The sequence below is a fragment of the Excalfactoria chinensis genome, chromosome 2, assembly GCF_039878825.1.
Source record: "Excalfactoria chinensis isolate bCotChi1 chromosome 2, bCotChi1.hap2, whole genome shotgun sequence".
NCBI lineage: Eukaryota > Metazoa > Chordata > Aves > Galliformes > Phasianidae > Excalfactoria > Excalfactoria chinensis.
Window position 1 is genome coordinate 52,626,418 of NC_092826.1, and position 25,787 is coordinate 52,652,204.

Here is a 25,787-nt window from a genome sequence, read left to right on the forward strand (position 1 = left end):
CGTGGAAAGTTCCTGTTAAGACAGCTCAAACACCAAAGCAATAAGACAGTGCACATGGCCAAATGTCAACACTACTCACAATTCTTACAGAAGGAAGAGTATTATGGAACAGTTCACCTCAAGTCCCCTTTGCTACAGTCACTGCTGCAGAAATTTGCAAGTATGCAAATGGAATGTGTTGGTATTTAAAATTCCTTTTCTCAGAGATGTATTTGTTTTACTCAGTGAGCATTCAGTATAAAGAAACTATTCACTCCTAAAATTGGAGGACTGTTTCAAAATACTAAGAGGTGTCAGCTTTTTCAAAATCTGCCACCTGCAGTTCTGAACTGAGCTACTCAGGCTTAATGCATACTTACAAAGTTGCAGGAAATGCTGCCTCCTACAGAACATGCAGCACCTCAACACACCATAAATTAAACAAAGCAGACAAGTGCTTTTATGTGTTTTTATTATAGAAAAACAAAAGGCTTACACTTGAATTCAATAAGCAGCATTATTTCATGAATTCAAAAGAGGTTATGACAGTAAAGTTGCTTTAGGAAACCTCGAGAGATTTGAGAAAAGAATAAAGTGACAGATTCTCCTCAGACAACACTCTAAATTATTTGCATGACTGCAGTAAGTTCCCGTAATTGCATATCACTTCTTACACTCAGTTTGTGATTCATATGCTCTTCTTTTCCCTGTGCCTTGTTGAACATAGCTGAGACAAGGACTTGGTGAAAACAGCAGTACATTTCAAGCTTGATTTTCAATAGCTCAGTACACATCAGATTGATAATACAGTTCAGAAGTGACTGAGGTACATTTTCTTCTTCAGCAGTTGAATGTTACAGTTGTATCAGAACCCAGTGTGATGTGTTTCTTACACAGCATTTATCATTTTCATCTTTGTATCACAGAAGATTTCTCAGCAAGATACTGGGCTACTATTTTGATTACAAACAAAAAATAACCACAGAAATAAAAAGTCACAAATGAAGCAGTTCTTTGCAATGCAACAAAATTCATGGGGTTTCTGTTTACTTCTGTTGGTCAGGGTTTTTTTGCTGGTTTCTTAATTACATACTACAGAAAGAAGGGTGTCCTTCCACTGATCACATCCATCTTTTTGTCAAAAGCTGCATGTCTCCAGCCCAAGCCAAAATTAAATATGTAATTGATTTGTATTTGAAATCTCATAACAACAGACAAATCAAGAAAACATGATACTATATTAATAGTCCTATGTTTTGATTATTACCACTGACTTACGTTGAATTCCAAAGGAACTTACAGCTTTGTCCTTGAGTGATTATTGGTTTAAAATGCAATTCAAGAGCTCTAGATCATATTAAAAATGACTCTAAATATGTTCATAAGCATCTCACTCTTTACGTATATGCTAAACATATACCTCAAAGTATCCTGCATATTGAAAAAAAAAAAACAAACACCAACATTAAAAAAGCAAGGAAAATCAACTTACTATTTACAACCAGCTCAAATATAATGCAAATATAATGGAAAAAAAAAAAAAAAAAAGAAAAATGCAATTCACAGAAGGAAAAAGGAGAAAACAGAAACCAAAAAAAGCATCTCTGACACCTGCTATTCAAAACTACTATCTTTTCTTCTAGTTCTGAAAGAAAAAGGGGCCCCAAAATCACTTTTTTATGAAAAATATTTAGACCTTGTTTATAACAGTAATAGTCATCTACTTATTGTACCCTGCCCCGCAACGTGAAACCAGCTAATACCAACCTACTTAAACAAAAGAACAAAATTTCTTCCTACAACGAAAAAGGATGCAATTCATTTTCCTTACTTATGTTTTATGTTATCATTGTTTGCTCCAACACAGAACTTGACTACTTAAGTTTACCAATGTCCTAATTTAAAATGCCTTACCTTAGAGTTACAGCATAGTAATTTTTTACGTGATGTAGCTGCCTTAAACAGAGGACTTAATCTGTATTATATAGTAATATTACTTTAAAAGAGGAATAAAAACAAACAGCACGAATACCAAGATGAGGAACAATGGAAGTCCTGTTTGTATGGTACTCTTCATAGCATCAGTGTCAAAGGCCTTGGAGATTTCAATCCTAGACACAAATTAGTCATTTTCAAAGAATCATACTAAAAGTGACTAAGTAGATATTAAATATGCACTATACTGATCAATCTGTATGAAAGTTCATATTATGCTCCATTAATTCTCTAGGTAACAGTCTCAAATATCAGAATCAACACCAACTACCTCAAAGACTTATAGCAATCTAAATTAAACACTGTAAACATGTTACATCGGTCAAAAAGCTCTTCATGTGGGATTCTGGCAAAACAGTCAGAGCACTTGTCATCCCTTATCAAGCTGTACTGTAGTTTCAGAGAAATTTAATACAAATGATCATTTGTGATAGAAGTTTAGGTAAGCATAAAATGATTCACCGTGTAACCTTGTTTGAGAAGTTTTAAAATGTAGTTCTCCGATAATTTTTAGCTGCTAAGAAGTTGTATATCACAGAGATGTTCTTGACTGCCAGTAATTACATTAGTACATAATAAAACAGTCCTCTGGTTTATAACAATTTACATTTAACTTGATAACAAAAAATTACTTTTTCCAAAATAATGTGCAAAAATAGAACATGTGAGTTCCTGGAAAAACCGTAACTTGTCTTTAACTATCAAGGTTCTGAAAGACATTACAGATTTCTTAAATTTTCTTAATATACATCCTTAATTTTGAGTGTTCAGCTGGGCTGTACTATTATCAGTTCATCAGGTATACTAAGGTCAAGTAACATTATCTCATTGTTCTAGAAACGAACAATAAAAAACCTCCCCAAAAGTACCTTCAAGTTCCTTCCTATTCCTTTGAAAATCATTCAAGACAATTGAGAGAACATCCCTATTGCAGTTCTTTTTCCTGTCAATATCTGAGAAAATTTGAACACATGCAAGTCAAAACTACCATAACGCAGACACATATAGGTCCTCTTTCATGAAGATCATCAATAAATGACTACCTTCAATAAATAAGTCTATTTGGAAATTCTAGAGATTTTTTGTTCAACACATTAGTCTTTTTTCTTTTCCAATAGGTCTTTGTGTTTAAGCTCTCCATCTGAAAGTTCTGTATATTTTCCATTCTTTTCCTCCTCTTGATCTTCCTCGCTGCCATCATCTGTGAGCTCCCGATCGCTGTTTTCCTTTTTAACTGCCTCATGTTCATCTACACCTCCATCTGTATCAGCTGTGCAGATTCCGTAACACATTATGCTGATGACACCCAGGGGCAACCCAAAGAGAAAGCATCCCAGAAGTGGAGAACTCTTGAATACTGACTGTTGGAACACAGATTCGAAGTCAAAAACACTTCCATTAAACATACAAATTTACCTCATTACTTATTACTTTGCATATTAATTTACTAATGTCTGAACATCTGAGTCAGTTTTGTTAAGAAGGGCAAAGTAGTCATTTTAGCCATCCTACTGTAAGCATATTAAAAAATATTCTCAGATTAACATTATAATGTTCCAGTAGGATGACTAATGTTAACATACTAGCTACAAATTCTATTCATTGTTTGAAGCTTGAGAAACCATTGTGCTAATAATGTTAAAATTACATTTTAAAACAACCAGTTTAAACTCTCATTTGCGTCTCGTTCTCAAAAATGAGCTTGAGTCATCATAAGGGATCTAGAGAAGCCATCTGTTATTAGGGAGCTTCCTATTAAAGAGTAGCTTGAAAGACCTTATTGCACCAGAGGAAGAGCTTCTAGTTTCAGAAAATGATGCATGAATGCTGCATGCTGGCAGAACACTGGAGGCCACATAAACACATAAACGTGAATTCAAATTCACAGCAAAGACTTTTTTTTGGGTATGACAAGCAGAGAAAAATTCATGTTCTTCTCCAAGAAGAATGATAAAATATTTGTTTGAAAACCACATCAGGTAAAGTATTTAATCTGTTTATGCCCTAAATAGCTTTCCTCAGAATGTAAAAGTGCTATCACTTTCAATGAAAAGAGGGTTAAGAAAAACATTTTGAATTCTTCCTGTTCTATCCCTTAAAACATTCATCAGATTTTAATACAGAAAGGGAGCGAGAAAATAAGAAATTCTCTGCATGCTGAATATTTAGCACACTAGAAAATGTTATTGAAGACTTTCATCAAGAAGTTAATTAGGCTTAAACCTAATGCATACATGTGTGTGACTGAGCATATATATGAGAAGATTTATATAAAAATACTTCTAAATCCTAAGAAAACATAGGAATCTTGATTGATAAGCTTACCATCTGTATGGGAATTGCTAGGTCATGGTTTGAACCAATGACTGAGCACCAGGTGACAAGGCATGGCTAAGCCAGAGAGCTCAGGGGCAAGCAATGCACCTGAGCAACCAGAAGGGGTGGATTCAGGGTCTTAACCTCATTTACAGGTTAGCAGCTGAGGGAGCAGCATTTCCATCCAGAAATGATGCTCTTCTCAAGACATCACCTGTCTCTGGAAAGAGAATGAGCCTCCTTCTTCAAAATGGCTTTTTAAACTAAATCTTAACAAATACCTTCATAAGCATGCTCCTGTCCTAGTAGAAGGCATTACCGTTGTCTTCCATTGCTCCACACTATGTAATTTACAAAATATAAAACTTACCACTACAGTAGACTTGGCATCATAGACTATTCTCTTGATTCGCTGCAGAACTCCGTCACCACCTTGTGCCTGAAATTTCAAATGGAACCATGTCAAAACTGCTGACACTTTTCAGTTATGATCCCAAAAGCTCATTCTTCAGACCTTGAAATCTTAAGTCCCTTTAGAAGGAAATGAAAAGTAATTACTCTTGCATCTCACAATGCTCAGAAACTCCAACTTTTCTAGTGTAGTCAAACATATCAATAGTCGCAAGAAAAATTTTCCCACAATTATTTTAAGCAACTGGTTAACAGCAAACTGGCACTCTTAAACACCTCTTACCATGGAAAAACACAAGGAGAAACTAACAACTGTCCCAGTGTAACAATTATAAAATTGAAGAGAACTTCTGAACCTTCCTGTAAGCTGATGGGTATCTATTTATGGAAAAAGCAGAAACAGCTAGAAAAATCTAAAAAGTAACAAAAAGATACACGTGTGCAATGAAAAATAGCCTGATACTGCTTGCCGCAAGCTATCTGCGTTACTACCTAAATTAGCAGAACTTCCAAATACTAAACGAATCTGAACCTAATCTGTATGCTGAATAAAACCAGTCTTCACCTGCCTCAAGATGCCAGAGAAACAAATAGGATGAGAATCTACATTTTGGAGAAAACCAGCTGACCATAAAGTGATCCCAACCCAATACCCTTAGAGTGCAAATTTCAAAAATGAAGAACTCAGACAAAGCTACCGAGACCATATGGAATAATAAGGTGACTATTCCAACAGCTTCCAAATAAAGGAGGTAGGGACTGTCACATTTCTCAGAAATTTTGCTGTGGTTCAGAAACCTTACATTCTATTACTAGTTTACCACTGTACTTTAAAGGCTGACAATTTCTTGGGTCTCAACATATCTGTAGTAATGCTGTTTTATGCCTACAGACATCATTTAGCTTAAATGAAGTCCCATCTTGTATTAGCTCTCTCACATACATACGAAAGCTGTTAATTCAGACAGTCCTTTAATCATTCTAGCTAAAATACTGTAAAACAAAACATACAAAGACACAAATGACAGTACAAGAAAAAACAGAGGGCGTCACAAATACAGAATTACTCAAAGTTAAAAACCAGACAAACTAATTTAATCTGTTATATTTAAACAAAGCTATATTTAAACAAAGTTAAACAGATGCTAATAAAAACAATTCAGGGTTTTCAAGTGCAATTAAAGATATTAAAGAATTGAGAACTGAAGACAGAAACGTGACTAAGGAATTTACTTGGAATATCCCTTGCCTTGTGTTTGGATACTTAGCCAGTAAAGTCATCAACAGCAAGCGAAACCACCCATATTGTGTTGTTGATATATTAATCTGTCAGACTAAATAAACCAATTTATCCTATGTGACTGAAACAGCCTACAGCCTTACTTGTTATTACTATTCAGCACCCTAGAACTGTTGACACAACGAGATGTGAGATTCAACTAACACGGCATTCAACATAAAGTGCCTTCCAGGAGGCAGCAGTATGATTTGTCAGCACTGCCTTCTTTCAACTGAGAAGCCATCTTGCCCTGTGAGCACAAACAAGAGCTCTGATACAGTCTTTCCTTATCCCCACAATGCAGCCTTTTGCTCAACTTACAGTCCACTGAGGGTAGAAGAAAACGTGAGTTTGCTTTTTTAACACACAAAAAAAAACCAACCTGTCCAAGCCATCAACTGTACATGGATTGATTAGGTTTGTTAGAAAGTCATTAAGAGCAGTTAGGGAAGAGCAAGCTTGTGTCTGAAATACACAAAGGAAGCACACCACCACTCTGAATCAGAACATATCAGTCATGAAGTTGCTAGATTTATTGAGTCATTGCCCAAAAGAAATCATAGAACCAAATTAAATTCACCAGAAAAAAAAAAAAAAAAAAAAATTAAAGGAAACCAGGAAGAGAATTAAAAGTTCTCAATTAATCAGTGACAACAGTAAAAGCAATTTCAAGATAATTTAATAAACTCTATAAAATAAAACTACATTTGCTTGCTATTAGAGGTTCTGCAGTTAGAAGTCTGAGCAAAGGAACACCCTGAACTCAGAATCACACATTTATTGACAATGTCCAAGACAAGAAGACAGAAAAGAAAATGAAGCATATGACATGACAATCAGAGCAACCATTTTTTCCTACTTCAACATCTTGTAAAATAAACACCAACAATGTATTTGAAGTCACTACGAAGACTTACTTCAGCTGTACCATCCAAGATGTTGTTAATAAACTGAACCATGTCTTCTGTGTTCTCAATGTGCCTATCTGGTAGAAAGTACTGCTGATTGGAGGTATTCAAAACGACGATAGTAGGAATTGTCAAGTCACTGGAAACATAAAGGTTAGACGTAAAAAATTACCATCTGCACCATTGCAATTTAAATGACTTCTACATCACTTAAGGACATTCTACATCAAAAATCTTCTCCATGTGCACCTCAAATACCAGTTTCTTAAAGAAGGAGAGAGAAAGAGAATCACTGTAATGATACAAGCATGTTTTTCATTAATACTTTTTCTTCTTGCCTGTGTCAGTGAAGCTACTGAAAGCTTACTGTATTTTACATACCTACAGTGATTGCAAATAAAGTACCTTGTGACGTTCCAATTAGTATGAGATTTCAGAGAGTAGCTTTGCACTACAAATGCAGTACTGGCATCTATTGGCGTTCTATGATTCTAAATCTAAGTCTGCAAGTGTATTTCTATTAGGGACAACTGGTAGAATAATTTTGTCCTTTGTCAAGAAAGGGTATTTGTTGTTATGCACATCTAGAAGAATAAAACATATTCTGTAGAAGGTTTCTCTTGTTTCAAGAGGCTTTTTCCACCTGTTTCCATTTGCTGCCACCTAGTGGAAAACTGAAGGCCTGGCAATATTATACTCAAAATATCCAGGCAATCACGTAAACAGCAAATACTTGTACTCGATGTATTCTGCTGACTTCCAGTTATACAGGAAATGCATGTTTTATTTAGGAAATAAACTAAAAGACTGCAAATAGTTCAACAGCAGCTTTCCATACACAACAAATGATAAATTAAGATATTTTGTAGATTAATAATCCAACTGAACAGATCTAACAGTTATCACCAGATCACTTATAACGCTTGTTCTTCCCCTTCATTTTCTTCCTCCTAGGGAACATATTTTCTCCTTGGCTTCTTTGCACATCAATTCCAGTGCTCAGCAGACTATGCTGAGTTAAAAAAGTTAGGATTTTGTTGGATCAGTAAAATAACTCTCCAACTCTCCTAACCAGAAAAATGGAACATTTTTTTGTCAGATAAACAGAAGCTCAGCAAACAGTGTAGAGCTCACACAGGAAAGGAAGTAATGAAGAGCGTAGGATCTCATTTTTTTGGCAACTAGGAGGCACTGAATCAATAATCACACTATTTAGCTCCAATTGACAGATGTTTTCAAATTACTTGTGTTCAGGTACTAAACCAAATCTAGAGGCATTCCACAGAAATACCAACCTAGTACTTCTGGAATCCTCATGAATCTCCTAAAGCTTTTAGTGGAACAGTTTTATAATAGAGCATTTGTACATCTATCTTGTTTTCTTACTTTTGACCTTGTAGTCCTGTTGCGGCCTTAGATCTAGCATCCACAAGAGCCGCAAGACCAGACAGATACCAGACAGACACTGTGGAAGATGGATACTGCAGAATACTTCAGATGCTCATGGTGTGTGCTTTAATCAGCAAGAAAGGGACTTAGAATACTACTCCAGTACAAAGCTGACATATTTTTGTTATGCCCTTCCTTCATTTTGAAGGCCAGACTAGAACAAGTCAACAGCAAACACCAACCAACTGAAACTCTCTAGTGACAGATCTTTGCAGAGGAAGGACAAACATTAAACACCTTGTTAGGCTACTTATATACTTCAAAAGGTATTAAGTACATAACACTGGAAAACAGACTGCATCTTTTAAGCACTTTATGCTGTTTCTCTACAGATACACATTCTTAACTGTGCGGGTGGTGAGATATTGGAACAGGCTGCCCAGTGAGGTTGCAGATGCTCCCACCTTGGAAGCATTGAATGTCAGGCTGGATGGGGCTTTGAGCAACCTGGTCTAAAGGGAGGTGTCCCTGCCTGTAGCACAGGGATAGGAACTAGATGATTTTAAAGGTCCCTTCCAACCCAAACCATTCTATGATTCTATGAAATATGCATGTACTTACTCCATTAGTAAGCTATTGATGTAGTCATTTCCATCCATGTGGCCAAACTGGAAATCCCTGCAAGAAATGCAATGATAAACATTATAAAACAAAACAAAGTAAGTGATGAGTCTCAGCATTAAAATAAGTTTGTCCTAAATATTTTTATTTGATTGTACGCAATCAGCTTTATAATGCAGAATAAATAAATAAATAAAGAGGCAATGCTGCAGGACAATCAGCTATGCAAAACACACTCAGTTAATGAAACAGTCAACTAATGTCAGTGTATGGTTAAAAAAAAAATAGACTATACCATTTCTCAGGTAGAAAAAAGAAAAGTAACTGCAGCCTTAAAAGGTTAATGGAGAAGTTCATTTAAGATATTGTAGAAATGTGTGCACACCTGTGAAAGTGATCCCGATAATCTCTAGCAACTTCCTGAATAATAGATTTCAGTCTGGAGGGGGAAAAAAACAACAAAAAAAACAATAGTCTGTCAATCCACGATATACTTTGTCAAAATTTAAACACTGAGATTTCCTCAATAAGTAGCAAATAGCATCTCATAAGCAATAAGAATTGCCCACTCGATCAACAAAAAAACACTTTCTTCATTTTCCTCGATTTTAAAGGCTATCTAGCATACAGCATCAATAGGGGGGGAAAAAAAAAAAAAGAGTGTCAGACTGCTTTGCTTTATCTATTATCATCTGAACATATGACATCGTGACCTTGGAGAAAATCTGAAGACGATCTGTCAAAACAGTATACACACTACTTGGACAATATTTTTTTGCTTACATATACAATCATATAGTAACAGAGAAAAGTCTTCTTCCAAATCTCTAGCAAATTTTGACTCGCATTAAGAATGTATTTTCAACCAAGTTCTGCACAACATTAATGACTAAACCTCATTTGGGTTCAGTGCTGAGGTTTGTCCTCTTCAATACCTTTATTGATGACCTGGATGAGGGCAGTGAGTATACCCTCATTAAGTTTGCAGATGACACCAAGATGGCTGGAAGTGTCGATCTGCCTGGGGGCAGCAAGTCCCTACAGAGGGATCTGGACAGGCTGGAGAGCTGGGCTGAAGCCAAAGGGATGAGGTTCAACAAGGCCAAGTGCTGGGTCCTGCACTTTGGCCACAACAACCCCAGGCAGTACTACAGGCTTGGGGCAGAGTGGCTAGAAGACTGTGTAGAGGAAATGGACCCAGGGATATTGACTGATGCTTGGCTGAACATAAGCCAGCAGTGTGCCCAAGTGGCCAAGAAGGCCAACGGCATCCTGGCTTGCACCAAAAACAAGACTTTAAAAAGGTGACACAATGGCTTAAAGAACTATGCAATCACGGCTCATGTGATCTCATTAAAAATCTCCCTTTAAAACTACACGGACTTCAACAGGGCCATAAACAAAGTCATAATGATGTCACAAACTAGAGAACATAATATTAAAACTTTTCATTTAGTCTAGAATTTCTGAATTCTTAAGGAATTTCCAGAAAGCGTCAAAATTTTATAAGTCAATGAATTAGTTCTCCACCACACCGCTACGTTCCTCCATGTCACCAGTACTCAACCCTGTACCTGGTATGTTCCACTGAAGAGTTTTTGTCATCAATGACTGCAATAGCCACAAGTTTGCCTAAAAAAGGAATACAGTACTTGAAACCATTTAAAAAGAAATTGCATTTTCAGATGGAATATATGCTAACATCTGGACCATTTGTAACAGCACTTCAGTAAATGCCTTTTTAAAATATAACATTACTTTCACAAACATGTGAGAACCCAGGCATTCTGTATCTTTAGAACCTCAAAGAAAACAATGCAGCGTTGAGTATAAATTTGTTTTTAAGTGGGAGATTAGATTATAAATTATCCCGACCTGATAAAAAAAAAAAATAAAAAAAATCAACGCAGCATATCCATGGCTTCCTAAGCATATGCATACTTTAACAGCAATACAGAAGTTACTCGGATGCAAAGTTTTCATTTGTCTTCCAAGATATTGCACCAAACACAGAGGTATTCTGGGACAGGTCCATTTCAACAGACTTCCTAGCTCACGGTATTTACTCTTAAAATACTTGAATCAGCTACTAAGTAATCTATATAACATACTTACCTGAACAAGTTCATCCACATCTGACATTTTAAAATCTGTTTATAAAACTCTGACGTTTTTTCAAGAATTTATGATTTATATAAAACCCAAATCATTGTTAAATTGAAAGCTTTTCTGAATATTGAATTTAGACATACTTATCTTAGACATATATGATAACATATAACATATGTTATCAAGGGTCTAGCACAGGCTTTGGATGAAGTCTCTAAGATGTATCAAAAGTCTCCTGTTTTTGAAGTTGGTTGGACATCATCGACTCTTTTAACTTCCAGATTAAGTAGGGTTTTTTTGTTGTTGTTTTGTTTTTATAAAAAGTATCCTTTCTTACTGCTCTTTGCTTTTTCTTAATGTTTAATTTTAGTGATAACAATGTTCAAACATAGCAGCATCTCACCTGTATCTCCAAGTTCATACAGCGTAAAGCCATCTACAGTAAGATAACCTTGAAATCTTTCTCGATTTATCCAGGATGACAAATCACCATCTTCATACTCTAAAAATACAAAAAAATGGTAAAAGTTAAACACACATTGTGTGAATGAGAAAATACCACTTTTCTTTTCCCTCCATTTTTTGTGGGCAACACAAGGAAACAGAATTATTATGTCAAGCAGTACTTTGCTCTCATACCTGAAACATCAGCATATATATTTTGAACAGTAAAAGTCATCTATCAGGTATGAAAACTGTTGTTCATTGTATCTGGACTTCCCCAAAGCTTATGTTAATATGTGACTCCTCTTCAGCAGGTTTTCATCTACTTTCTGATTCGGACAGTGAGTAAAGGAGAATATTTAAGTGTTTTGGTGCAGGTAAAGAAATACCACTGGAAGCTACATGTCAGTGAATAACACAAAGTAAACTTTTTAATTTCAACATCAGTACTGACAAAGACAATTCCTCCTCTAATGTATTTTATTCTGTAAGCAATCAAACTTTTCCCTATGCTGTAATCAAAGGGCTGTTATTTATCACACTTGTATGGGAAACTGCTGATCAAAGCCTGAACCTCTGATTAACCACCTGAGGCAAGCAATGAATCAGCTCAGGGAGCACAGGTGAAGGTAATTCTGCTAATGGAAGAGGTGGCTTGGCTCCACCTCTCTCAGATCTCATTCAAAGGCTGACTACCACTAAGGCAGGATCTCTTTCTCTGGAGATTGCTCCTTTGTGAACTTTACTGCTTACATTCAACATCAGTGAGCATTTTCCATTTATCAGAGATTACCTTTCTATCACAATAATCTTTCATACAGAACACCTGTTTAACCTCTGTTTACCTATTGACTGTATAACTGTACAGCACTGCTCCATCTTGCCTTAAAATAAGCAACCCCACCTGCTCTAGTTTCTCCACATTTGCTTTCAGAATCTTCTTTTAAAGTAAAGTACACTTTTACTTACCATCATACACAAAGTAAGTTCCATCTTTGAATACAACAACAGCAGGTAGTTCAGGCAAGGTCAGATACTGAAAGAGAGGTGTTCTTCAGTTAATCCATAATAAATTGGAAGTTTTGTTTGTTTTTTTTTTTAAAAAAACAAACATCTCCAAAGTGTGGAAAATACACCATGGGGAAAATATTCAAGTACATTTAAACACACTCTGCCTACATTTTTAAATACAAACATTCTATCTTCTGCAATATTAACAAGTAAGAAAACATAAAGCTATCCTCAACAGGTAGGTCTCATAAGATATAAACCAAACAGGATTTTTTACACGTATCTGCAGTACTGTCAGAAAGTTTTACTAAAATTTGACATGATCTTTAAATAGGTCATAACTTGAGAGTATCGACAAGCACAGTTCTCTGCTTTCAATTTGTGCTGCTGTCAGTATATCTGCCATATAGAAACTTTTACTGAACGGACAGTCAATAATACAGGAGACTTAAAGAGAATTATATTGATAACATGCCCCACTAAATAAAGGTCATTTTCTGTGTTCAGGCTGATGGAAATACAAAGACATTTCAGCAGACAAGCCTGCAAACAGCCTTCAATATAAGCATACAGAACAATGAATGCATACATCACCATCCTAAACATGCTACTAGGATTCATTTGGCCAGCAATATACTCAAAAATACACAAGCTATAAAAACCTTGTAAAGATGAAGTTAAGAGTCACAGTCAACTCAATAAAACACAACAAAAAAACGCTGCATCTAGTCCTTACTGTTAGCTATCATTTTAAGTTAAAAATTTAGAATTGTAGAATAGAAACTACGATTAATAAAAGACTATCATAATTTTAGCCCTGGTGGTGATGATGATGAATCATGTCTCTAATTTATTAATGGTTTAGAGAAATATAAGAACGGTATAATGAGTACTTTTCCAAATAACATGCCTTCTGTAATCATTCTAATATCTCCAAAAGAAATGCAAAATCAGTAGGTTTCTACTTTGATCATACACATGATCAAGAAGAAGATTTATTCTAGAGAATGCTTTATTCTCTTATTCACCAAAAGCATAGTTTAGCATCTTTAAAGATCAAATCAGCCTATGTCCACCTTACAACATACACCTATAGCTTGAAACAAGATGAGTTAAGATGACAAAACAAAGCCTAGCAATGAACATCACATCCCATCACGAAAAGCCTCATTACTGGTAGCAACCAGTAACTTCATAACATTTTTGCTACTCTGAAAAGAAACAGTGTACTGTCACTACTTCAGTTACAATGATGTAACATTTGTGGCAAATTACATTGGGTAGAAAGACCCTGAAAGACCATCTAGTCCAATCTCCCTGCTGGAGCAGGAACACTTAGGTCACACAGAAACACATCCAGGCAGGTTTTGATTGTTTCCAGAGGAGACCCCATAACCTCTCTAGGCAGCCTATTCCAGTGTTCTGTCACCCCTCACTGTAAAGACGTTTTTTGTCAAATTATGTGGAAACTCCTATGTTCCAGCTTGCACCGATTGCCCCTTGTTCTGTCATTGGATGTCACTGAGAAGAGCCTAGCTGCATCCTTGTGACACTAATCCTCTACATATTTACAAACATTGATGAGTTCACCCCTCAGTCTCATCCAAACTGAAGAGACTCAGCTCCCTCAGCCTTTCCTCATAAGAGAGATATCATTCAACATTCAAGTAACAACAGTTAGAAACTTTTAATCTTTTTGAATAAACATAAATTACTTCCTTTCTATCACATAACATCTCTCCCACAAACAAGAGAGAATACAGCATGATTCTGCAGCCAGCAGACTGGACTGGTTGATACCTGGACAAACGATCAGAGAACTGATCAGCTGTATCATACAAGCTGGAATGAACTCATCTTTTCACTGAACTCCCTGATAGTATGGTATCCCATGCTATAAACACTTGAACTAGTTCTGAAAGTGGCTGGTGAAACGTTTTTCAGGAGCAACAAGAGCTTTGTAATGGATAAAAATGGAAGCATGCAAATTTTTGGGAAGCTTCTGCAGAATTCAGTGTGGGCTGTACATGTCTGTACATCTCTTTAATTTTATTAACAAGGTTTAATCAGTTTATTAACATTGCTGAGCAAGTCACTTTGTTAATACAAAGGATGTAGACTCATAAAAACTTAACAGTGAAATTATATGAAATCTATCAAGGAGAGATGCATTGCAAGAAGCCACCAAAACAGCAAAAGAAGAACTATAACATTTTTACAGACATAGTAGGAAGTGAACAGCTTACCTCAGGTAGCACATCTTCTGAGGCAGAAAAAAAGTATGTATAAACAATTAGTTCTGAAGCAACTTCAATGTATTTTTCCTGCAAAAATACAAACATTTTTTTTTTAATGGTTTAGCCCTTAGGATGCTTTAAAGTTCAGCAACATTCCTTATTCATTAGGAAATATGGCTAGGACACAGAACCGTAAAATCAATTCCAGTCTTTAAGCTTTCTAGAAGTTATTTTACAGTATGTCTGTGGAGAGTACAAAGGAATAACTTTTAAAATAAATTTAATCTAGTTTCAAACCTTTAAAGGAGATTCCCCACCAACATATACAAAAAGTACACGATGCCTCTTTCGCACGTGCTCAAACATATGCTGGCTAGGAAGCGGCCTGATAAGAGGTCTGGAAAAAAAAAAAGAAAGAAGATAAAGAAAAATCTTAATTCCTGCACGCTGCCAAATCACAAGTAGAAATCCCCAAGAAAATGTAATACAGGTAGTTTTGTTTCTGAAATTTCCCAATCCAAATTTACCCGTTTTTTAAATTTCTGTCAGAGAAAGAAAATAGAAATCCTGTCTCTCAAAATAAACTCACTATGCTCCTTAAACAATACACAAACATTTTAGATCAGCATCTTAGAACAAGATGTTGTTATGATGTTACTATCCAAGCCACTTACCAGCTGCACAATCATCTGAGAGAAAAATTTCTGAATTGAAGTACAGCAGGTGTGGTTTTAGAAACATTCTTTAAAAAAATTTATATGCTATCAGAGATCATTGATACTTCTACACTACAGAATTTTCAACCATTTCATATAATTAGTATCAGATGACTATATGAATATCACTTAATTGTATCTAAGGATGAAAGGAAGAAGCATCATTGTTTTTTTTCTACTCAAAATTTGGAGGCTGCAGGCCACCAGGAGGAAAGAAAAAATTATGAACATCAGAAATTGTTGTGAACAATTCTTTAAAAGTAATTTCCTTATGCTGCTAACTGCCACAGCTTTGCTGATGCACATGCATACATTTTACAGATTTTTAAGGAAAATTGGAATATCAAACAGATTCTGTCTTCGTCATGATATCCATATATTAAACCACATTTATGTCAGTAAGTTTTGTCTGTGGCTACTATGAATTTCATTTGTCCATAGTTTCTACTTCTTTGAAAAGCCCCAGATCTTGCATGATAAAGAATTACAACTATGACTAGTTGGTTCCTATTTGCCTTCTCCACATCACTCAACACGAAGCTCACAGGCAACCACATGCATGTTGTGTATAATGTTTAAAGTCAAGGTATTTATTTTTTTTTTAATCATTTTTTAATCACTTGCATTTTTGGCCCAGCTCAAAATACTACGGAAGTTTGAAGTCAGAAGCCTCAAGGAAATGTACACTTACCCTGCTACTCTGTTAGCGAATTCAATTATATCATCTTTGGTCCTAGGTCCTCTGTAGTTGTATGCCAAGTCACCTTTTAAGCTAGATAAATGAGAAAGGCAAAGAAAAACAACAAACCAAAATAAACAAACAAACAAACAAAAGCCACAAGGAAGAAAGAATTAGCTCACATTAAGAAGTCACAGACTCTGAAGAACAAAATTAAAATCAAACAAATTTTATCCACACATGCAGAGTTACTCAAACTTTTACTAGTCACTTGTTAACAAATGATAAGCAAAATTATTTTTCAAATATTCATCAACAACAAGCAATTAGCAATGTAATCAGTAATGTAATAGCGTAAAAAACTATTTATACAATATATAATAATAATAATATCTAAAAACATTTACCATTCTGTTATGATTTTTTTTTCTGGTGTACAGACATCATTTACTTCATAAATACAGAAGCTGCTAGGAATGTTTGCTTATAAACTCAACACAACTAGAACAACTCCAACATGTTTTTTTTTCTTTTATTTGTTAATTGAGAAGTACCAAATGATTTGCAAAACTTTCTAAACGTATGCATTAAAGATTCCACAAAGTGCTTGTCAATTTATTATACTTTCCTGACACACGTATATTTAATTATGGCTTACTACATCCCAAGAGGCTTTCTTTGAAGCCAGGCAAGCTTGGGGAGCCCATGTGAAGAAAGTAATCTTAAAACAGATTTCTATACTTCTATATGGCAATAAATTTATTTTTCCATGCTCAATATTTGAGTCATTTCTGAGAAATGCAATTTAAAAATCTAATAGATATAATGAATCTTATGCTGAAAAAAGCATATGCTGTGAACAAGCCCTATGTAGATAACTCGTGAAAAGTGATCCACATTACTATTCAAACTGACTTCGTATTGGACCATGCACTACATGCATTAAAAGTGAGTATGTATAGCACCATAATGGCTTGAATTTATTTTTTTTTTCTTTCCTTAAATAAGTGTTAACCTCCATTAACTTTCCAGTTAGTGATGCAAGAAGAAAAGCTACCTGAGCATCCACTGTCAAACAACTGCTCTCACACTTCTACCTATACAGTAACCCAATAATCACCACTGTCACTTATATAAAACTTTCAGGAACACCAAAGGGAAGAGAAGGGTAATTGAAAATAAGGAAGGGAAATTAACAGCTTAGAGAAGTCAATGAAAAGACTTAGATGTGCAATTACTGCCTGGATCACTCTCAAGACTTCAAACCAGTTGGTACATGAAATTCCATTTAGTATTTCATATAAATACATATACACACTTTTAAAGTTGCATTTAAAACAGCAGCAAAATGGATTCCAAAACTACTACACTTTTTTTTTTTTTTTTTTAAACAATTTGGATAACGTTTTCTGTTTGCTTTGTAGTTTTTAAAATGGAAAACTCCATCTTTCAGACTTATCAAATACATGTAGGGAAAGACCAAGTTCAAGATAATTCAGCAAGAAACATCAACTTACAGCTTAATTGTTGGATAGCCTCGCACTCCGAATTCAGATGCAATACCTGAAACATATGCATTAATGCCAAACTGAACCAAGTCTTGTTCACTCACTCACCTTAAGGTATAAGCAGTTTCCTATTCATGGCACATAAATAAATGCAGAGGCTCCCAATTTACATGTCAGAAATAAAATGGCATGAGAATCCTCTAAGCATAAGTGTTTAGTCAATTTCCACTACAAGGTATTATGCATTTAATATGAACCACACGTACAACCAGCTGGAAGTATTTGAGATAAGAATTAAGTATCATGGACGTAGGGTCTGTAAACATCCATCCCCACCCTGCCTCACATTTGCTGAAAATGTTGTATCTTGATATTTGGAACATCCTTTACAGTTGTGATTGTAGCAACTGCCACTTTTAACAACAGTTTCCAAGCAATTCAGTGTTTTCCAGAAGTCAAAATAAGTACTCCTTAAAGAAAAGAAGAAAAACCTAGCATAAGTCTAAACTGACGATAATGCCTCTGCATTATCTCCGCATTGGAGAAGGAAAGAAGAGCTAAAAATGTACCAAAACATTCTAAAACATGAACATTCTGAAGCTACCAATCCCATGCCACAGTAGCAGATGTAGGAGGATCACATGCAGGACTCTGAATAACAGTTTAGAATATGACTCTAAAATTGTTTGTTGAGGTGAACACAAATTGTACAGAATTGCCATTAAAATTGGCAGCTCACATACTAGCATCTCACGCAGAGGAACACTTGGTCTGTGCTCACTTCATTCTGATCCTTTCCTCTTATATTTATTTCATTAAAAACTAGAATCCATTAAGATGTGTTAACACATATGTTTAATATGTTTAATCATAAGGGCTATCACTACATAGTTTATTTCTCCCCACAGAACTCTTCAGTACATTCAAGAAAACTACAGAATAGGCAGCTTGTTTTTCTGTTTTGTTTTTAAAAACATCCCATCCATGGAGATTACTGAAATCCTCTCAAGTGATTTATCTGTAGCACCAGTGTCACTTGTTAATACAAAGAACACTGTACAGGCAAATAACAGCAATTATGCTAGCGCTAAGTGCAATTTATTTCTGTCTTGATAACATTCAATGGACTTTAAGGCAAACTTGCACAAAGATTCAACTAATGCACCAGGTATCAGTTCTGTTAGTATAACCACTGCATTTATTAGATGCTCTGTGTAGTTTCCATCACAACATTCTGATGGCAAGCTACTCAAAATTCAGACTTTTCATGTTGCTTCATGTTCCTATTAGAAACACAAAACTAGTTACACACAACCTCCATATTCTTTTCTGCCACTTATATGTGCCCCACTGCTATATTAAGTATGAAGAAATTCAATTGTCACTGAAGAAACTCTGTTTAAAATTTTATGTAAATAAAACAGTCCTGAATACTTGGTTTTAACTGCACACAGGTATCACATGGACCCTACTGTTCCCTATGCCCTCCTGCACAGATTTAAGTGAAATGCAAATAGACAAGCACACTAAGAAAACAGGCAAAAAAAAAAATCTCACCTCTACCAAAACCACTTCTTTGAACACCTCAAATTTTGTTAGTTTCTATTCCTGAAAACACTCTAGAGTCGGTACATTGAAAGGTATCATCAAAAATGAAAGCATTAATATAGCTCAAACTGGTTCTTCAAGAAAACGTTTATAGAGAAGCATGGGGAGAAATTGGCTGAACATTAGCATAATGACTTCAGTGATTTCAGTTGGTTTTTGGTTTAATGTTTCAAGGAGTAATGACCTAAAAAGAATAACAGCAAGAACAAAAACACTTGCCCAACATTAATACAAGGAATATAAAATGTGGTTAAATTGGATGTTGTCAAGAGAAACACTACTCAGAAACATTTGTATAAAGGTATTCTAAGAAGCATATCAAAAGGGATATCTTTTAAAAGCTTTCACCTTCCATTTGCTAAGAACCCCCCATGCAACCAGCAGTAAGTACAATAAAAAAAGTACACACAGCATGTTGTCACTTTCAGAAAGAAAAATCAGGAGATTGTTTCCCAGTAACTGCTTTTACATGAACATGTTACAGAACAATATAACAACTAATGAAAAGAAGTAAGAATAGCTTCTGTTTTGAATCCATTAGAAAATTATCTTCAATCAAAGCATACTTACTAGAGAAGGAAGTTGCATCCATCTTCCCAACTTTTACTGGAGAGCCCATGTTTCTCATTTCCATACCCACTTCATTCCACACAGGCTCTAATTTCTTGCAGTGACCACACCATGGCGCGTAAAACTGAAAAGAAAATACACTGGATTAAATAAAAAGTCAGATACATTGGCAAGGTTTATTTTCCAACTTTGTTCTTCATTAAGTTGTATGAAAATAAACCTGGAAGTTACTTACAAAGATAGAGTGATCAAGCCAGCTTTTAAGATTTGGTAGTAATTTAATTTAAAAGCAAAAATTATAAAACAATGTACTCAGTCATAGCCCTTTTATACCCCCCCAAACAGACTGTGTAGCAACATATTAAAATAAAGAGTCTTGAAGTATTTGCCTTTTGTGTGTGTGTGTGTGTAAAGTTAAAGCATATAATCAGTCTATCCAGGAATATAAATTTAATTTGCCAAAAAAAAAAAAAAAATATATATATATATATATATATATATATATTATTTCTTTGAAAAGGAGACTGTATATTTATATAGACACATGCACACACATACTTCCAAAGCTGTCCTCTGGATCTCAGTTTTTCAAGCAACTACTTTTATACAAACACAGTGTAAAATCAATTCTATTTTTTTCAAGGTCAGAGATGTGAAACTCCATTTTATCTTCTTGCCTACCTTGCTACAATGCCCCAGTAAAATTAACAGAGAAGATTCAAGCATTTTGGAAATGTAATCAGGCCACAAGTTGACAAAGTTGGATTTTATCTTCCTGTACATTACTAATCTATCTTGAAACTGCATTTACAGTTTTCCTTCCTGAAAAGTATCACATCTCTTTCCAAATATATAAGAAAGAATGGAACATTTCATATTTTTGATGTGGTAATGCTAAATATTTAGCAAAAGTTAGTTGAGAACTGCTTATCCATCCTGCCAGAAAAAACTAGCGATGTAACTTTTCTGCACCACATACAAATGCTTTTCCAAAAGATGAAGCAGCCCCACTACAGAGTGTAACAATGTACACTTTGTGTTTTGAGTTCAACTAGCTTGGTGTGATCTCATGGACAACTCTTCCAATTATTCCTTCTATACTCACATCTACAAGCCAAATATCATCTTTGCGATTTTCTTTAAACCTAGGAGGGAAAAAAATAAAATGAATTTATTAGTCAAAGTCTATAATTAGATTTTAAAACTACAGACATTAGATTGCAGTTTGTTTCTTCTTTGGAGGAGCAAAGTTATTTTTAATTAAATAGTCCCATGATACCACATGCACAATCTTTATCAATTATACTTTTATAACCATTTACCAAGGCCAAAATAACTAACAAACAGTAAAACCACATAGAACCCATAAAGCATACCAAAATTCCACAACAACTATTTGATTATGATGTGAATCCAAGGAAGAAAAGTATTCTTCAGGTATTACAGTTATACTAAACAGTGCATGTCGATAACTGTTCAGAATACATAGTATTCATCTTCCTGTAGCACTGGTTTACACTGTTAATCCTAGCTTTACTGAATGTACACTGACTAAATTATCCTTATGTTAACACGCAAGGCAATTTTTGTTCAGCTTCCTTCAAAGTTCTACCTCTCTACATCATCTGCTCTAATACAAGAGGATCCGTTCAGCTGTTTATACAAAGTACACACACAAAAAAAAACACCTTATTGGAAGACAGTTAATTTGAAAGTAAAACATTAGAAGTCACGGTACTATTAAATACCTTTCAAGTCAGAGCAATGACATCCTAACGAACTGATTGCCTTTAACTGTAAACTTGTCATTAAAAGCATAAAAATATAGAAATAAAATAAAATAGAACACGCTACAATTGCTTGAATTTCCTACCTCACCAAAAACATGCAAATTAGCAAAAGAACGAGGGGGAGCCTCGCATCTCATGAGAACTCTAATGAAGCTCTAGCTAAATTCCCACTACAAAGACAAATAATTGGCAATGATGCAAGAAGTAGAAACCAGCTACTGAATCATCAGATATTGGGCTGCATTTGTATGAGGGCTGCACCAAAAGTAATGCCTATTTTATTACATTGGTCTACAACGTCAGAGGCAAGTGTTGGTGGTACAACAGCAGACAAGGCTGAGCTTATCATCAATGCTCTATTACATCTTGTTGCCATATAACAGAGGGAAGCAGAAGGGTAGTCTGACAGAACGGTGTCTGACGTGGGAGTGTGCGTGAAACAAAGGTACGGAACTGAAGTCCTCCATGTGGAAAAAATGGCACTCTGATATCCATCAACACTTGCTGAACGTTTATGGAGACAGAACAGTGGATTTGAGCACGGTGAGGTTCTGGGTGATGCATTTCAGCAGTGGTGACGACACAGTTAAAGACAAGCCACATTCTGGATGGCCATGCACAGCTGTTATATCCCCAAATGAAGAACATCTCTATCAATTCATCTATACAAATTGACTAATGGCTACGACTATGTTGAAAAACAGTGTTTTGTAGCTGACAAATTGCTCCACCAAACAGTGCTAGTGTGCTTTTTGTATCTGTTGTGGCTTCCCTGGAAATAAATAGTAGGAATTATTTTTGGAGCAACCTACATATTTAGAATATCACCTTTGTTTTGTAAAACAAGAATTTACAATGACTTTTTCTCCACCCTATCAGATATGACTGTATCAAGAGGAATGGCACTTTAGTAGGAAATTACACAGAACATTAAAGCACTTAGGAGGTAAGCTGAAATCTTACATGAAGGCATACAGCATGAACAAGAATGATAGAAAGGAACTATCTGAAGACTCTGCATTCCAATTGAACTTTATAATTCTGATAGTATATTCACTGGGCCTAATATATTGTAAGATAATTTTTATTACTGTTAAAACTGTAGCATAAGCTGTATAACTCATTTAAAGGCTCATATTTAGTTAAAATATCAACTCAAGGAACTAAAATCCAAACCTTAACATTACCCAAACAAGTTTGAGTTCAGAAAGTTATTTTTTGTTAATGATTAAATTATTAGACTTTATTAAAGAAGCTAACCACACAGCTGGAGAAAAAATGAGGTATCTGTACAAACAGGTATTTCAGCATTTTCTGAAGGTGCTGTTTCTAGGTCCTGTAAACACATTTCCAAAAGTAAAATACCAGTGCTTTTTGTTAACTGCCCTACGCAGCCCTCTTGCTGTCAAGTCACCCCGGTGGAAAAATGATACAGGAATCCCATTTCCTTGAATAACATGATTTGTCTGAAAGACATATAACCTCACAACACCTTGAACTCTGTGATCAAGTACTACCTCAGCCTCCACTTAATATACATACACATTGAATTATTTACTGTAAAAAGAAATCAGCATGAAATCAAACTAAAGATGAAGGACTCAATTCCAAAGGACTTAAAGCGGAAGCTTTAAGCTTTTTAAGCTTCCACTTAAATCGGAAGCTGCTGCTTCCACTCCTCCCTCTCCTTTCTCAATCCCCTTACACCATTTCCGATCCTGGGATGAGCTCCCACAGAATCCTCACAGATAGAAAAAATACTTGATTTTGAGTAAGGTTACAGACCTGTTTCATAATCACACTGAACTCTGCAAATACTGCAAGATGAGAAACCAATCTGAGGTAGAACCAGTTAAGGTCAGAAGAAACTGACAGGAACCATTGCTCTTAGTTTGCATGCCTTCAATGGCCCAGTTGGGTGATGCTGAGTAACTCGTACCTCTGTTAGTTATTCTCTGCTACTTGTTTTCCCCTGTCCTAAAAACATGGGAAAGAGACTTGCATGTTGTGCTAACAGGCATTGTTTGCAACCACAAAAATAAATAAATAAATAAATAAATAAAATTGGCAATAAACAAAACAAGTTTGCATTATCAGCAAAAACTCCATAGCGTGCATTTTTTTTAAAGAGGGAAACTTTTAGCTTTAGCCAAGCAGCTAAAAAGAAAAGATTGTCCTGAACAAGTCTCAACTTAATTCCCATTTCCAACTGCAAATACAGAAACTGGTACAGGTACATAGCTGAAAAAGCAAAGCGTTCTAAAACTGGATTTTCAATTATCAGCTATTCCACAAAAGTTACACAACATGACTACAGAACTATTCTTTTTTCACTCCCAACAACAATTACATTTAAGCTTACATCTGAAGAAACACAATGTGACAACATGATGTGAGTGCATAGATGCACATTATTTTATTCATGCAAACTCTTTATCTTCAGTCTCTGAAAATACAAGGCAAGGATCACAAACCAGCTTTGAAAATCAACTCCAAGTAGTTACTGTGCTTTTCTTTAACAACACTTTAAACATGATGCAGAGATGCTCAGGTATCTCTCTTTGATAACCTTTCAATACATTCCCATTTCCTACCCCATTATTTCACCACGCCTCATTTAATCCCACGATTAACTGCTCCTGATGAATCAGCAGTATGTTAAAAGAAAAAAAAAAGTAGTTTTCTAACTGCTCAGCTACATAAAGGAAGCCATCGTGCATTGAACTCTCATAAAATCACTACCTGTGACTGACAAAAATTGATCACAAAACAGCTATCTAATACGTTCTCTTCCTCCTAATCTTCTCAGGAAGTATCTTCTATACTTTCCATTTCAATAATTGTGCTGCCTCGTAGTACTTCAAATCAATTTGCTGATCTAACAAAAAGTTACATTCACCTGTAGAAAGTCAGTTTTTAGAGGGAACTGCAAGTGGACCCATAGAGTCATTAAGGTTGGAAAAGACCTCCAAGACTGACCAGAGCAGGACTATGTATTTCAACACCCCCACAGTACTAAGGTTAAATTTGCTGTAAAAGCATATTTTTGCCCAGGAACATAAGCAGCACTCCACGAACCAGTCATGAACCAGTCCAGCAAGCCTGCCTTATTCCTCTTCCCTTTCTGGCCATGCATCAATGCACTTTTTCTCCCAACTCCTTGTTGCAACTACGCAGCGGAATGAAAATCTACATGAACACAATCAGCTTTAACTTGGGGCAGCTATCTGCCCACCAATGTCGTTATTCAACCAAAAAGAAAGAGAAAGAAGAATGAAGTCCTGACATCTCCTGAAATAACAGCTTAAAACAAAACCACAAAATGAAAACACTCCCCGGCTTAGTTGATGACACCTAATAAATACAAGCCCCAAAATTCCTATTATTCCTTCTAAGAGGAATTAGCACTTTTCCCGAGCAATGTTCTGGACAGCCTTACACTGCACAGAGCTGCTGGCCTGAGAACCACCACCCACTTCCCCTGTCCTGACATAGAAAACCGAGTGATTTTTAATTAGCACCTCAAGTCGCACCCAGTACTTACGATTCATCCAGATCCTCCACAAAAGCCGCCTCTGATGCCAACGCCAGCGCAACCACTGCTGGGAGAGAAGTACTGTGAGTGACCCCGGCAGGGCTGGGGGTGCCCACTCGGAGTCCTTCTCTCGACCCGGGGCCCTCTCCCAGCCCTCGCCTCCCGTCACCCCCGCCGCGGCTCCCCGTCCCCGCACCACCCGCCGCCGCCTCCTCACGCCGCGTCACTGCCAGCCTCCCCTGGGCCGTTCTTCCGCCCCGGGGCCCGTCGCTCTCCCTCGGTCCCTGCACCGGGCGCATCCCGCACGGCCGTTACCTGCCGCCGCCCACAGGCACCGCGGCCGCTCGCCCAACGCTGCCATGTTGACAGGAGACCAGGCACGGCCGGAAGGGGAAGCGGCACGGCGCAGCGCCGACCTTCCCTCACTGCGCATGGGCGGGCGGCGCGGTGCAGTTTCTGCGATAGGATTAACGGTGGCTTAGGGTGGCTGCTGTTTGCATTTCTGTGTGTTTCAGGGCCCTGGTGAGCCGCCCTTCGAAGGCAGAAGAAAAAGAAGAGGGAATCCTGACATTTTGGCGTGATGTCTGGGTGCAGTTTGGTGTGCGCCCGTTGCCTTGGTAGAGCTCGTTCCTACGTTTCCCGAAGAAGATGCCGCGTTCGAGTAGCTCCTACTGGAACACAG

The 25,787-nt window shown here is 36.3% G+C and overlaps 1 protein-coding gene across 2 annotated transcripts; it reads right to left on the reverse strand.

Annotated features, from left to right (window-relative positions):
- Positions 1-454: 454 nt before the first annotated feature.
- On the reverse strand, positions 455-25,553 carry TMX3 (thioredoxin related transmembrane protein 3). 2 transcript variants are annotated; one of them, XM_072329501.1, is made up of 16 exons: positions 25,421-25,553; positions 25,115-25,169; positions 20,886-20,925; positions 19,781-19,904; positions 17,612-17,657; positions 16,107-16,187; positions 14,997-15,096; positions 14,709-14,786; positions 12,421-12,487; positions 11,411-11,509; positions 10,473-10,530; positions 9,284-9,337; positions 8,899-8,955; positions 6,898-7,027; positions 4,661-4,729; positions 455-3,335 (listed from the first exon to the last, which is right to left on the reverse strand). In XM_072329501.1, the coding sequence occupies exons 1-16, from the start codon at positions 25,536-25,538 to the stop codon at positions 3,069-3,071; spliced, it is 1,443 nt and encodes a 480-aa protein (XP_072185602.1). In that variant the 5' UTR covers positions 25,539-25,553; the 3' UTR covers positions 455-3,068. The 2 variants fall into 2 exon arrangements, with proteins under 2 accessions (XP_072185602.1, XP_072185601.1); XM_072329500.1 differs by having other exon boundaries at positions 25,115-25,172.
- Between the last annotated feature and the right edge of the window lie 234 nt (positions 25,554-25,787).